This window comes from Venturia canescens, chromosome 3 (genome assembly GCF_019457755.1).
Source record: "Venturia canescens isolate UGA chromosome 3, ASM1945775v1, whole genome shotgun sequence".
NCBI classification, from domain to species: Eukaryota; Metazoa; Arthropoda; class Insecta; order Hymenoptera; family Ichneumonidae; genus Venturia; species Venturia canescens.
The window spans coordinates 9,970,163-9,986,181 of NC_057423.1; the positions used below are offsets into that span (position 1 = coordinate 9,970,163).

At 38.5% G+C, this 16,019-nt stretch overlaps 2 protein-coding genes across 3 annotated transcripts in view; one reads left to right on the forward strand and one right to left on the reverse strand.

Annotated features, from left to right (window-relative positions):
* Nucleotides 1–7,168, forward strand: part of LOC122408420 (La related protein) — a 28,817-nt gene extending 21,649 nt beyond the window's left edge. For both annotated transcript variants that reach the window (XM_043415194.1, XM_043415195.1), the window contains exon 16: nucleotides 180–7,168. In XM_043415194.1, coding sequence (XP_043271129.1) covers nucleotides 180–854 — 675 coding nt within the window. In that variant the 3' untranslated portion in view covers nucleotides 855–7,168. The remainder of the gene's footprint in view (nucleotides 1–179) is intronic.
* A 1,084-nt stretch (nucleotides 7,169–8,252) lies between these two features.
* Nucleotides 8,253–9,799, reverse strand: LOC122408425 (PBAN-type neuropeptides-like). Its single transcript, XM_043415204.1, has 3 exons — nucleotides 9,595–9,799; nucleotides 9,067–9,303; nucleotides 8,253–8,813 (listed from the first exon to the last, which is right to left on the reverse strand). Exons 1-3 carry the CDS (start codon nucleotides 9,707–9,709, stop codon nucleotides 8,557–8,559), a joined length of 609 nt encoding a protein of 202 aa, XP_043271139.1. The 5' UTR covers nucleotides 9,710–9,799; the 3' UTR covers nucleotides 8,253–8,556.
* Nucleotides 9,800–16,019: the final 6,220 nt, after the last annotated feature.

Sequence of the window (16,019 nt, forward strand, 5' to 3'; positions counted from 1 at the left end):
CTCTGTTGAAATATTGTAACTACCATGATGAACATATATTTTTTTTGTCTTCTTTTCCCGACTGAGGAACCGTGAAGATTAATATATTCTGAAACTACAAAATCATACGAGAACTGTTAGAAAATGAAAGTTGCCAACGATCCCAGAGATAAATTTCCTTTATTCATAATTTTCGACAGCCCCAAATAAACGAGATGCTGCAGGGTTTCGGTGGAAATCTTCGTTCGTCATTGGCGAACAAAAGACGCAATCGTAGCGTCTCAGAAAGCGGCGGTGGTGGAAACGAGGCATCGCCAACGTGTCGGGTCCGTCGTTTGTCGGGTGGTTCGAGTACGGTAACACTGCCAACAACGAATAGCAGCAGCGGTAGTAGCGGAAACGCCACAGGTGCCTTGCAGAAGCCGTCATCGAATTCGGTAAATCTAAGCCAATATCGCAACAGAACAGGTTCCTTCGGTTCCGGCAGATTAGGATACTCAAAGCAGCAACAACAGCAGCGTAGAAACGACAGCGGGACGTCGATGTCGTCGACGACGACAGTTACTACGTCGTCGAGTACGCAGCGGGACATAGCGAAGCAGCAGCCGAGAAGTCGTCAGAATTCGGGCTCGCACGTTAAATCTCAGGAAATCCAAAAAAGCCACAACGCAACGTCGTCGACGTCGAGTAGTAGCGCCTCGACGAGGGATCGTTTTAGATCGAGTACAAAGACCGAGTCGTGCAGCAGCAGCAGTAGCAAATCAACGAGCAATAATTCGAGCACAAAGACACCTGCTGAATTAACGTCGCTGGCGTCGAGCACAACGAATTTGCCCGCAAAAGTTAATCGTGCCGATTCTTCCGGGGGTAAGTGAACGCGAGCGTTTGCACACTTGCCACTTCTGAACAGCGGGATATAAAGAAATATGAGAAAAAAAAAACATAAACACACAAACGGAAAAGAAAAACGTAAGGATGAACTTAAGATTGAGCCCGACCCGAGGAAACTTGATCAACGACGACCAAGGAATAAAGATACAAAAAAAACCTTTCGGTTCATCTTGTCAAAGTTCCTCGAAGGTACGATCGATTCAGACTAATAAATTTGTCGGGCTAGCTCGATCGAGGCGCGTTAAGAAGCTTAGAAATGATCTCGGGCTCTCCTCGAGTGACTATATATACATATTATATAAATATATATATTTTTAACTAAACAAAAATAATGAAAAGGTACGACGGGGAAAGAGTAAATCTCTTGGCGCTACCCCGGAACTCCCGCAAAGACAATTCCCAGCCTCCAGCAGCTTGTGCCTAGAGCGATTTACAATAATTCAAATGAAAAGAAAATGCAACAACACAATGAAGTCAGAGCGCGCCGTTTATAGATTAGTTTGTAATAACGTCATTGAGATGATTGTGGAATATTGAACTATTCAAAAATCTAGTAATTATGAAAAAGATCGAGTCCACGACAAGCTTAACACCTTTTTTTAAAAACTCTCCAATGATAAGCGTGGGAAAAGACAGGCTTGCAACTTTTGAACACAAACTTACCGAGTCTACGAAGAGACAAAAATTCGCGCGTGATTCCCGTGAGGCGTTGATCAGAATAGAATCGTAGAGTAAACTAAATTTTTGGATAGCGAACTGGATATTTTATTGATTCTCATATCGGTGCTTCTATTCACTGTTCCAATTTTTTCCTCTCTTCGTGTTTTTTTTTCCCTCGTAATTCAACACAACATATTTTGCTGGCTTAATCGTCGTGATTTCCAAGGGGATGGTAAAGAAGCGTCCAGTCCTTGTTTATTTCCAAAGTCTTCCAATTTTCCTTGGCTCTTGTGTATAGTCCACTCTTCAAATTCGGGGATCGGAAAGATGCAGTGATCGTTTTTCTTCTTGTCGCTTTTTCGAACTTTTATCGCGGTATCGCCTTTTTTTTTATACTTTCCGACTATTTTTTTTTTTGTTTCTTTTTGGACGAATGGGAGTTTGAATTTTTGACAGAGGAACATTTCATTCATCGGGATTTAATGTTACGGCTCCGAAGAATTGTAGGAACGTTTTTTTTTTTATCGTTTGTACACAGACGCGAAAATTCATAATAAAAATATTAAACGATTAAGAATATTACGGAAAAATCATAAATAAAAAAATAACAACTATTATGATGTTTGAAAATCTTACAAAGAAAAAAACAGCAACCAACAACACCCAGTCAATGGCCGGTGCACAATCAATTAACGACCGCGTCAGAGAGTCGATGATTTTTACTGCTTGTTTCTGCAAGACGTGTGTAGGATTAAATTGATTATTATTATTATTATTATTACGATTATTGTTATTATTATAATTGTTAATGCTATTATTTTATTATTGTACCTATTGAAAATAGAGTCGATATGACCATCACGATAAAACATCTATAATTTCTTATTTGTAAAAACGTTTTTTTTCGTCCTTTTTGTATAAGTCAACAATTGAACGGTTTCTTTTCTCTATTATTCCACCTCTCTCGTTCGACGATCACGAGTAATTGTAGCACGTCTCTATCATCTTGATCTTCATTGCACGAAAATATCGATCGCAATGGCGTCCTCAATAATCGCCGTTCAGGCTGTATTTAAACGAAATTTCATTGGTAATAATAGCCAATTTTCAACAATCATATTTGAGATTGCGACCAATCGAACGAAAGAAATGAATTCATTTTTCGATCACATTCGGACTTTCGTCAGGAAATCGTAGGGCGAGTTAAATGGAAAACGAATTTTTTTAACGATCCATTCATCTTTATTGATCGTGAACTAAAATCTTTTCGAATAACTTTCTTCATCTGTTACTTTTTCATTTTCACGATCGATCATGAACCTTCTTCGTAAACACGAAGAAGAGGAAAAAATCCTTTGGAAAGTTCTCATGCCAAAAATGAGAATTTAGAAGCAAAAATCTTGTTCCTTGAGAAATCTTTTTTCAAAATTTTCAACGTCAAAGCGGTGCATAACTATAATAATATTCATTATTACTGATCATGATAATAATAATAATAATAATAATAATCATAATAATAACGATCATAGAATAATATAGTTATAAGGCGATAATAACAATAATAATAACATTAATAACAATTTACGATGCTATAGCGTTAAATTAAACGACGTATAATTAACCGTAACAATTATTAGTTTTGTACATTAAAGGAAGCGTTTTATAAGCGCGATAACTATGAGCTAGAGGTATGAATAAACGATTTGTTGGCTTTTGAATAATGATAATAATAATATTAATAATTATGATGATAAAAATAATAATAATAAATAGTGATAGTTGCGAGACTTGATTCAAATACGGTGAATTCTCGCTGGCAGATCGCACGTTTTTTTACTTCTGCTATTTAAGAGAAGAGAAAAAAAACAAGCGAATGAAAAAGCGAGGAATGGGAAAGGACATTTCGTCATGACGAATAATTATGTTTGGCGAAAAAAAAAAGAGTCTCGAAAAGAGTCGCAATGCTGAAACGATAAGAGGGGAAATGATGGGTTTTTTTATTTAATCCGATTTTAATCATCATTGAAACGAACCTTTTTGAAAAGCCAATATTCTAGTCCCCTCGAATTGTTCGCCATGTTGGAAAGAAGAGAAGAGAAAAAAAATACAAAAAAAAATTAAATAACCTCTCAGTTTATCGGGTGATTCATGAAACGAGACGGAAAAAGGATTCGATATATAAACCGTAGATTTTAGAATTCCACGAGAGTTTTTTCGTCGTTACGCACACCCTGCTCCTCCGAGGCCTCATTCTTTATTACGGAAATAACGTTTTTTTTTGACAATTTTTACTTTTTTCGAGTATTCACTTAAAACTAGATAAAAATCGAAGCGGTAAACGCACTTCGGAACAACCGAATGGCACAAATGTGACGCTTCATTGGTCCATCTTCAAACGAGCTCTCATTTTTTCGAAATAATTGTTGAATTTCGTTGTTTTTTTAAACTGAAAATTAGACAATGATGGAATAACGAATAACTTGGCTCTTCGAAACCCCGGAAAGAGGTGATACGTGGCACGATCTCAACTCTCAACTTGTAAAAATATATAAATATAGATTATATCACTTGCATATATATATTGAAAGAGCGAGTGAGAGTATGAAAACTTACTCCCGTTACTTATGCACTAAATTTATAATCTTTTGAACATTAAAGTTAAGATTCGTAGGACTTGAGTCGCAGCAAAAGTTCAATTCGTTGGTGAAGCAAATGGAAAAAAATGAGACTAAATATTAAGAGAGCTTGCCAAACAGAGAGCTGTACGAACGTGGAGGACACGCATGTGGAGAATTTTGAGAACGAAGAGACGATGAAAAAGAGTTTGCCTAAAGATGCTCTATTTTAAAATTTTCGGGGTCTTGCACGAGCGAAAAGCACTTGTTTCAAGAAATTCAGAAATGATCGAGCTGCATGTTTTTATTATAAAAAATTTCGAAAAGAATTCATCAGTTTTCCTCATTCCGCTCGATTTTTATTTCTCTCAAATAATAAAAAAAATTGCAATCTCGTATTTTCTTTTTTTTCTAACCGAAGAGCTCTTCGTTCTCTGCTGGAATGATGAGAGTGGAGGTACAAAAGGTTGGACGAAAGAAAGGCGACGCGCGTGCGATGAAAAAAGCCTAAATAATAACTTGCAGGATCGCTGTTCAGTAGTGCTCTCAAGTGTTACTAATGGCCGTTTTCTCCAACGTTGATCTGAGTTTAAACTCGGTTCATCCTATTTCGAAACTATATGAAAAACATTGAAGCGAGTTTGAACCGCGTCGGAGAAAACGGCCATAAATTGTACAAATAACCGGCGCTTCGTCGCTGGTGTCGCTCAATAAGAAATATTGGATAATGTTGAAAAATCTTCGCTTTCGAGCCATAACCTTGTCGCGGAGGGCGGAAAGTCATTGTTTCCGTTTCGTTTGTTTTTTCACACACTTTCGAACCGGGATTTGTGTCAAAAAATGGAATGAATCAGAACGATCTTTATGATTTTAATAAAATGATTATTCTTGGCCGCTGCGAGTGACCGTTCAAAAGCGCCTCGTGTGTGATGACAATGGTGGGGGAAAGACTGAATCTGACGTTCCGTTATGTTGTAATTTCAGTCTGACGTTAGACGCTGGCTTCGGGCCGACTCACGCGACCTCCATTCCGCATATTCAGTGTCAAAAACTGTCGAGAAGGCAAAATAATGTTGAAGCTAAAATGATTTAAGTTTCAGCGTCAGGCCGAAAAACGGTTGAATGTTAAAACCACTGACAATTGCGTTCCGCACGACGGCAACCGAGCCATTTCGTGCGCACTCGGTTACTCTGTTCAAAATTCGATACACAGGCGGCGCATCGAGCACCGTTTTCGTAGTGACGAACTAGACACGCACGCGTCGTTGACGAACAAGCACTTTTGGTCGTAGTTTCGAGGCGAAAAAAGCTAAACCGTAAATAAAAAGAGGGCGCAGAGAACAAACGTAGGTTCTTTGTGAAACGTTGCACGGACGTTGCGCTCGGAACGAGCCGCTACAGTTCGATCCTGCAATGGCGTTATTCTCGGAAACACGAAGTTTTAGTAAACATTGTTTTTTATTTTCAATCAATTTTTTCGAGTTTTCTCATCGATCGTAGTACTGATACGAAGTGACACAGTGCCTTCGATCGAAGCTCCGGCCGAAATGACTTTGGGTGTTTTCATTTGAAATAAATCTCTGCTTGAACGTTCCTCTCGAGTTAATCTGACTCCTGATCCTCGATGATATATATAGATAAATAAAAACTCGAATATATATAAAACCGGAGCCTCGGGTGAATTATGACATTGATTTCTCGCCCCGTAGGAGAGATTAGCCGACATTTTGTTTTCTTTGTTATTATTATAATTATTTTTTTAATTAGAAGTCCGAGACTACCGGGGTTTGAAAGGGGAAAAGAAACATTATTTTATATAAAGGCTAATGGACGCGTTTTTTTCGCACTTCGACACACCGAACGACACGATTCTCGCGTCTTCTGGCCAAGTTTCGTGCGCACTCGTCTTACGACGAAATAATTATATGTAAAGAAACAAGAAAAATACAATACCCCCCGTGTTCGATCGATCCCCGAAGTGAGAGATGAAACAAAACACAAACAGTGAAAATACACATTTGGCGTAGTTTTTTTTACATTATGCATAATACGTACTAAATTACCGGCATATTAATGTATACATTTATATATATATACATTCTATATATAAATATATACGCAAGCATACGACGATAAAGAGAATTAAAAAAACGAACCAAGCTTAGCATTATCTGCGAGAGAGCACCAAACGAGCCGCCATTTTGAGAGGAAAAACACACCCATACTACGCTGAACAAAAAGCGGATGAAAAACAGAAAAAAAACAACTAAATCAACGATGGCGAGTAAGAGATCGACTTACCGCATATATATGATTATATATATAAATATATACATATTATAAAATTATTAACTATTATAAACTAATAATTGTTAAAAAATGCGTTAACGCTAAAACCGTTAACGACAGCCATGTAAATAATAATTATAACGATATATGAGGATGAAAAAAACAAACACAAAAATGGAGATACCAGATGGATACACGAATACACGCTTACACGATTAAAAACAATAACACACTTTCACAAAACTTCAAGGCACGGTTCATTTTGTATATATGTTCGTACATATATATATATTTGTATTCATATACTTATATATATATATGCTTTTATATATACACAAGGCCTGAAGTACTGTCGAAGTAAACACCATGCATCAGATGACGAAAGCTCGACGCGACGTGGCAAGGGAGAGTTCGCAAAAATAACAACAAACACAACACATATACACAAGTTAGCGTGACTATTTAGCGAGTGATACACATATTATATATCCTAGACGAGAGCGACACACATTCGCTTAGGCTATTGTATCATAGATTATTCGAGGAAGAGAAAAAAATGATAAAACAAAAAGAACAAAAAAAATGATTATTTGAAACCATACGTTAAGCCGATGCTGAATGTATTGTAAGTGTGTCTGGTGATTTTTTTCTGAGTCTTGTATGCATATACTTGGGAGTATTGTAACGTTTGTGAATACATAAAAATAATAATAAAAAACACCAAAAAAACCAAACAAACCGAATTTGTTTTAGATTTGAGGAATTTTCTTTTTTTTACAATTGATTTTAGAACGAATTTAGGAAATTCGAGAGATTTTTTCGAAAGTATGAATCTCATCGGTGCCACGAAAATCGAACTTGTTACTGTTTCATACTGACACAATCCGGTTAAAAACCCGTGCACACTACCGACGAAACGGACCGCGTCGCGCAAAACACTTGAAAAATGCTACAGCTCACACTGGAGACGAGCTGAACTAGGGCGCGTCGCACTCGGAACGAAATCCTCTGTTCAAGCCAGCGTTGTCCACTCTCTTCAATTTTCGAAATGCATAATTCTGATGGAGGGTTGCCCCACACTTTGCACGATCCACAAACGAAAAGAATATTGAAAAAAAGTTCGATTAAAAATCCACTAAATCGGTTAAAAAACTCGATGTGTGCTCGCCGTTACTGCAATGATAATAAATCCTTCCTGATAATAAATCTCGAAGTGATGCGTGGACGGAGACGCGGAAGGCTACCTCGATTTTTCGTCAATTGAGGTTAGGTCTCCGAGGATAAAATAAAGAAGAAAATAACGAGATCACGGGCTGAGCAGAAGAATGTAACGACTTTCCGACAATCAAAATGTAAAATAACATTTGCGGATACGTGTGTTTCTGCTTCGAGGTGTTTTTCCATGTTTTACGGTTATGACACACGCTCGTTTACACGCTCTCGCGCCACATGGCCGACCCTAGTTCCGGCCGACAAATTTTTATTTATAGACGATTCGCGTATTTTTTATTTCCTTTTCCTCCTTTTCACGTGCTCATATTGTTCCAACTCGTAACTGTGATCTTTTGATGACTTTGAATTTACGAAAAACTGTTGGTACGGGCGGGATTTTAGTCGATAAAATACCCGAGGGAAGAACAAAGTAATCGATTTTCAATTCTTTGCCCGAATTTCGGAAACGTACTCGATTCCTCGAGGCCAAAATCCAATGTTTTCAATTCCAACACAATATTCAGTCCGAAAATCGGGTTTTTGGTTAGGTTGGTCAATCGCTGGCGTACAGAGATATACACACATTCGGTCCGTTAATCTCGTAAATAGAAATATAAATAGACATCTTTATTGATTCTCATTTCGAGTGACGTTTTTAACCATTTTTTTTTTTTCAATTTCACGCATCCCGGCAATACATCGAGGATTTAAGGTCAAATACAATGGCTTACATTGATCAAGGTTTTTCGAACGTGATCGCAATCGCTCGAACGCGCGAAATTGTTTTTTTTTATCGTGCGAGGCTTATTTTGTATATTTTTATATGTTTATATATTCACTTTTTCACATGATCAAATATGCAAATGGGGACAATTACTCTTTGTGCAATGGGGGGCGGAGGGACATTGATTTAAAGCTTTTGGAGAAGGGCTCTCAGTCGCCGTCCGAGTCTCGGCGTTGGCGGCGGCAATGTCAAGCGACGACCAAGCCGTGGTGCGAACGGCGGCGGCGGTGGGGGAGGCGGCACTTGACGCTCCTCCATCAGATCGTCGCCTTCGAATAAACGTCCCAATCTCCCGTTGTCACCCATTAACAGCTTTTGCAACAAATCCTCGCTGGATTCCCGCCCGAGGCGAGGAGTATACTGATTTGCGCGTCTTTTGTCTCCTGTAGGTTACAAGAGTATTTTCATTGGAATTCATTCTTTTTCTTTCGAAATCTGTGTATATTGACATTTTCAGTTATTACGGATTTTTTAAAAGTAAAACTATATTATTTTCCGTTCGTAGATTATTTGATGGAAACGCAAGAATCCTTGAATTTTTATTTTTTACATTTTCCACTGAATTCCTCGAATATCTTTCAATTTGGGGACATCTGAAGTGGTTTTTATGGATTTGGAATATGATTGTATGTTTACCTTCAATCGACACGAGAGTCCAAGGCGCAGACTGCAAAACGTCGGCGATCGTATTGATTTGATCTTCGTCAAAAGTCTCCGTTTTCTCATCCGATCTTCGGCGTCGTCCGAGCCGAGGACCGAACCACATTGCACCAGTTACGCTGCTACCCCTTTCCGCGCAGTTCGCTCCCGTACATAATCCGTTCGCGTTCCCATCGACGCTGCGACTTACGACGTTTTCCCTTACGTTCGAACCTATCAAATAGAAGACGATCACATTTCCTTATTTTTTTTATCTCAACAGCTCGTGACATGAGAAGAGTGAATAAAAATTCGTAAATTAAAAAAAAGCTCTCGTAAAAGGAAACGGTTGATTGCGACTACCGAATTTTTCTTTCCCTCCAAAATATAATGACGAGAAAGAAAACGAAAGTGGTGCCACGTCGGCCATAACCGTTTGAACATAAAACTGAAAAAATCTCGATCTTTTTTGACATTACGAAAGCTCAATTGAAATATTAATATTCATTAACGCTAATCGCGTACCGTATTCACCGGAAGCCCGTCCGACGAGCAGAGTAAAGAGAAAGCTCACAAGAAAGATGGCGCCACTGCTCGTAGTGGAGGAATTGCTTTTTTTGTAAATCCGTATTGAAACCATATCGGCGAAAAACCGAGTACCGTTAGTCGCAGCTTCGAACTTTATTTCGTTGATCAATGTATCTAACTTGCGCTTCGATAAGTGTAGAACGAGTGGTGTCGAAGGCAGTTGAATCCCGGGGTTTTATAGGCCCCGTTCTTCGCAGGATAGAAACCCCTCATTCATCCCCTCCGCTGGAAATCCTCGGGTGCGCAAAGTGTTTGTGGGAAATAGGTTAGAAAATCCCTACGGGTGTCGTTTCTTGGCGCCTATGTTTTCGCGGACGGTTTTGTTGTGTCGAACACAAACACGTGACGCACGAACCCGGCCACAATGGTACGAGTTCACGAGTTTTCCAATGCGCACAGCAAACTCGAACAGGAACGTTGGCACGAAAAAAAAAACCGCTAACATCTGTGTGGGACATTCGGTGTGCACGTTCGAGTAAAAAACAATACCGATCATGGATTGCTGGCCAAGTGACGCAAGCTTGTCCTTTCGACTCTTCACCCATATGGGCCATTTTTTCGCAATCAATTTTTTCCTCACCTAATAAAAATTCATTTTCATTTTTTCCTCAAATCTTTACGCTCCGCCCTCCGCCTCTTTAATATAGTTCCATGTAAATTGATCTTTTTGTGAGAATTAACAAGCCTTTCAAATTCGAATTTTTTCAAAATATCCAAAAGTTACGTGTCAAATCACAAGATCAAATATTCCCTTTAGAGTCACAATTAAATTGGTTTAGAGCAATGAATTTTCACCGCACAAAATTCAGTGCTTTATTACGAAAATAGTCCCGTTTTTTATAATTCTTCGACTGTGCAGGTGTGCAAATAACGACTAGAGGATTGGATAGCGACACGTAGGTGACACGGGCCTCTTGCAAGTAGTGCCCAAACTTTTTTTTATCACCGCTATCACCGCGTGGCGCTGTGAAAGGGGAAATAGGTTAGTTTCGCCCAACTAGTTGTAAAAGAGAATCATCTTGAGTAGTATTGTCAAAGAACTCAGTCGTAGGGTAGAGCCACAGTTTTTAAGGATTTTTGAACTCGCATGCTCAGCTCTCTCTCGCTCGTTCCATCTCTCTTGCTCTTTTAGCAGCAATACACTGGGTGAACAGGTGTTTTAAGCTCTAATGAACCGGAAAACTGAGATATCAGTTCGCCCGGTCACACGTGTTGAATTCCGACCGCCTAAGAGTCAAATATTATAGCGACAAACTGAAATATCAGTAAGCGATTATATTATTTACTTAGTATGTTATATCCAATAAGCAGGGGCTCACGACTTTTGTAACAGTTTTGCGGATCGAAGACCAAATAATACTGTGACTTCGGTGGTAGCGTATGACACTCGCATCCCGAAGGTTGACGGATCGAATCTTCGAAAGTTTTTTTTTTTTTCTTTTTTTTTCTTCGTGTGAATACGATTTGGTCATATCAAGAAACTCGGTAGAATCTCGGGACAAGTATTTCATAATATACGTTAAAAAAAACTTCGATTGTTTCCAAATAATCGATCAGAATAATAGATAATTCCGATAAAACCGATAAATCCGAATATCATTTTCACATCGAGCCATCTGAAGGTCAAATACTAAAGCGACAAACTAAAATGCCAAGCAAGGGATTCATATCATTCGCCTATTATATTATGTCCAATAAGCAGGGGCTCACAACTTTTGTAACGGTTTTGCGGTTAAATATCTACATGAGAATGTTGTCTCGGTGATAGCGGATAGTTCTAGCATTCGGGGAGTCGAGTTATTTTGTCTTATTTTCACATAACTAATGAATTTTTAACTATAATCTATTTCGACTCATTTCCACTTTCGTTTATTCCAGAATCATTATTAAAGAAATCATTCTTTACTGAAGAAATAAAAAAATGTTAATAAAACAATAACATTAAATTTCTTCGAAATTTTTTTTTTTTTTTTTTTTTTATAATATTTCATTATTATTTGTAGTGAAAAACTTTTTATTTACTTAATTGACAAAAAATAATCCCAGAAACTGAATCGGCTGAGCTGTTTATTTCCATAATTGATGAAAAAAAAAGTCTACAAATGGAGGGTTCGATCACTCGACCCTCCGTATTCAGCTCAAGCAGTTTTCGCTTTCCAATGAGCGCGAGAGAGATAGCTGCCGCTCCGCGACCACCGCGCCGCCTGCCGGTAGTTTGGGCTGCAGAAAGTTTGTCCTCAGACCGTCCGTAAGAACTGCTGCGCTTCTACCGTACGTCTGAGTTCTTTGGTATTGTCAATTATTGTGCTGAAAGACGAAAATCTCCGTATTTTTCCACAAATTGCAACACATTTGCGTTAAATTTTTCGAATTATAGATTTTTATTGCGACATTATCGAATGTTTTTAAATTGCGATTAAAAAAATGGAATACACCGTTTTTGTTTTCACTCCCTATCGGATTTTAGGGATGATGAAAAAAAGTAAAATCTTGCAACATCGAATAATATCGTCGAGTGAATGAGAAGTGTTTGATGTTTGGAAAATTTGTGATGAAACGACTCGTGGACGTGCGTTGAAAGCTTTTCCGTAGTTTTAATCGCGACCGGGTGGATCACGTACCCAGCATCGAGATACCCCCAGCGTGCAATCTCGACAAGACGGTGATTTGTCTCCATTTCATTGAGACTTCGAGTCGCCCATATTCGATGAGGCCTGAGAGAAAGAGAAACGCGAGGGCGTTTTTCCTCGGTCTCTCTAATCGACGGGAGTGAAAAATTTATTTTTTTCTTTCTCTCTCTTGCTCGTCCTTTTCTTAGAAAATCCCCTGAATCCAGTGTCAAAGGTATAGCAGCAGCAGCAGCAGTTTTACTTTGCCGAGAAAACTTCACGCGTTGTTCATTTAACTTGACTATTTTAGTGGGAATCAAGTGAAATTTGCATGCCGCATATATGAACCTGAGACACTCGAGGTTCGCTCCAGTTTTTCATCTCATTCGATTTCCGACAGATTTACATTCGAGTGGCAAGTGAATTGAAATGCTCATTTTTCTTTCGAAGATTTTTATCACGAAAAATGATTTTTCCGCGTGAAAATCGGCCTTGTTTTAACGCCTTCTAAATATAAGAAAATTGCTATTTTCTGGTGACGACCCCATAGCGAGTAACGAATTAATATCACGGGGGAGAGTGTGCCGCGTTGTCCCACGCGCGAGTGTCTTTCACGTATGCTAAACCCTGGGTCAGTCTCTCGCCGAGAAGTATTGCTATGGGTGAGAAGCCGATATCGGGACGGCGCCCGTTCGACTATCACTCCCGACTTAGACCTGTCAATTGTCCAATTCAAATTAGGGATCAACCGAGAGCAAGGAGGAACGGAGTGCTGACGTCTTTCTACGCTCGATTTTCAAATTACGAGACTATTCGATTTATGAACGAAAATAGTAAGTCAGAAACGAAACCCCAATGAATTTATGAACCCATGGATAAAAAATTACTGAAACAACGATGTAATATATTGAAAGAAAAAAAAAGGAAAAAAATTTTTTTAAATTTTGTTTTCTCTGGTTGTACGTCGATTTATTTAATTTTTTCAACGCCAGAAAACAACGAATTGAATCCACGATATTATTTTTTCACATTTTTTTATTCCACTTACGCACATGCCATAAAAATTGATTTTTTTTTCTTTCTTCATTATGATGGATATTTAAAAAGCTTGGATACGAGAAAATGATGGTCCACGATTTTTTCCCCGCCTTTTTTCTAAACTGCGTAATTTCATAAAATTCTGTTCGATTTTTTGTTTCATTTTTCATGGGTTTTCGTATTTTTTTTCATCGAGTGGAAAAATAATGAAAAACTCAAAAATTATAATAAATTACACTGGAGTTTTGTCAGTATGAAGAAAAATTGAAATACGATAAAATAATAAAATCGATCCACAACTCGTTCACATTTTTTTTCAAATTGGTACGAAAATTCGTAAGATGCCAGAAAAAAAAATCCATTTGTCCTTTTCGCGGTGCAGTGAAAATTCTTTATTTCTTTCCGGCCCTTTCGGCACACTCGAGCTCTAAGACGATTCAACTTCCGGTAGCGTTTGCTCTCACGCAAACCTTATTTTTCTGCTGATAGCTTTTGTTTCGAGTATAGTTCGCTGGCAGGTGAGAGACCTTCCTCGTGTCTCTTGCGCGAGCTTCTGCGAAATTTGACTCTTTGTTCCGGTCGTTTACGAACGAGGGTCTGATTTTTCTTACGATGCAAAGCCTCGTTTCGTCCCTGGCAAATTGATTCTTGCAAACAAACGTAATTATCGCAGGCTCGTGCAACGTTGCACGTGGTCTCGGCTCGGGATTTCAATGTTGAGGCTCCTGCATCAAAATATATATTCGTCCGGTTTTTCTACCACATTTCTCTAAAATTTTCAGCCATTCTTCGCGTGGTTTATCAAAATTCAGGGCACCTCGGAACCGAATAAAAATAATTCGAGCTCCATAGGACTTCTGAAAGAAATGAGGAAAGCTGGGATTGAAAAAAATTGATCGCTCATTCCTCACTTTCCAACCACGAAGCTCGATGACTTTGACGAATAAAACACGGCGCAGGAGTCGCGAAACTATCGCGAATAATCCGATAACGTTTTTCTCGCCATTATCTTCGTCGACCCGTAACCTCTTAATTTTTGAAACTTCTATTCGTTTGTCTTTTCGTTGTTGAAAAAGTATGGGAATCGCGAGTTTTAAACTTTCTCTGGCAGCGAGAAATATTTTGGACTGTATTGGTGATTTGGGTTCTTTTGTGTTTGCATTTCCTGTACTTTTTCAACCTTTTCTTCGAGAGTCCTGCCAATTCTCTTCAAGGCCTTTCGCTCATTTTCATTTCTATGTGAAAAAATAAGGAATCTGGAAAACCTGGTCGATTAAAGCATCCGCATTTTCCATCCTACGACGTGAACAACATTAGAATATCCCACACGGGCAGCCCATTAGCTACCGAGCAAGTTCGATCGTGTACACAAGAAATAAAACTTTGCAATACCAGAAAATACGAAATATTATCATTTTATTTCATTTTTCATTTATTCATATTCTTTAGAGAATCAGTCTCGAAAATTCGATAGCTCTGATTCAAGCGTCGAGCGAGTACTGGGCACTGGGCACCGGAGCTGGGACGAGTGCGAGTGGGACGATCCATTTTTTGTGAACAGCAACGACTCTACGGTCACTGCTCGAACTAGCCAAAGTGGAGCGTTCTTTGGTTAGTACCGGCAGTGACCGTGTCGCCGTTGTCAGTCACAACTTGGGATGTTTCGCTCGTTCGAGAAATGAACCGAATTTTCGGTTAAAAAATAATCATTTGAAAAACTCAAAGTCCCGAAGAAATTCCTATTTTTATCATGACCAAGGACCATGATAACAAAAAAAGAGTTTCTAGTATAATAATTTCGATGTCCTGAAAAAAGTGTCTTTTGTGGAGAGGATTTCACGTGTTCAACAATCGCTCGAGAGTAAAAGAGGATTTAATATTTTTCGTGACCACCCCGCCTGTCATCTCGAGCCTCTCCTGCCAGAGAAAAAGAGCAACAATAGGAAAACTTACTACAATTGCGGAAGTCGAACGTCATTATGGTGGGCAATTGAATTACTTTCACCCTCGACAAGCACAATCGACACCCTCCTCGAAATCCTGATGAATATAGATATACCTTTTATGGGTATGAAAACACCCTCAAACCATTTGTGCAATCGATGAAAATATCAGATTAGGAAGGTCTGGTGGGAGTGATATTATAATTCACTGGAGACCTCAAAGATCGTATTCAACACAATAATATCTTTCACTGAAATCTCGTTTCGTCAACGTGTGGGTGTTTTAATCGCTATAAAATGATGCAGTAAGGCCCGTCCATTGATATAACCTAAAAAAAAACGATTCTCGAATAAAAGCCCAATTTCTGAATCGCTGCAATCGAAAAATTCTTGACTTCGTAATTGAAAAATATTCGTCCAAAATTCTGTCTTTCAAAATGGCTTTTATCGATGAGAAGACGTACGAATTTTCCTTCACGAAAAAAAAAAAACAAAAAATTCATTTACATAATTTTGATTATTCGAAGCCGAATTTGAAAAACTCGATCGAAAGTTTGTGTGCTTTTAAATATAACTGTTGTTGAGTTTTTTAACGCAATATGACGGAATAAAAATGTCGTTATTGAGGAATTCTTCGAACGCCGACACCTCGATAAAGCAAAAAATAAAACTTCTCAGATTGTTATTTATTGCTACCGATCGTTTTTTAATCGGAGATCAGAAAAGTGTTTATTCGAAGACTCTAAAACTGGGCTAGGAATCTCGCGGTGTT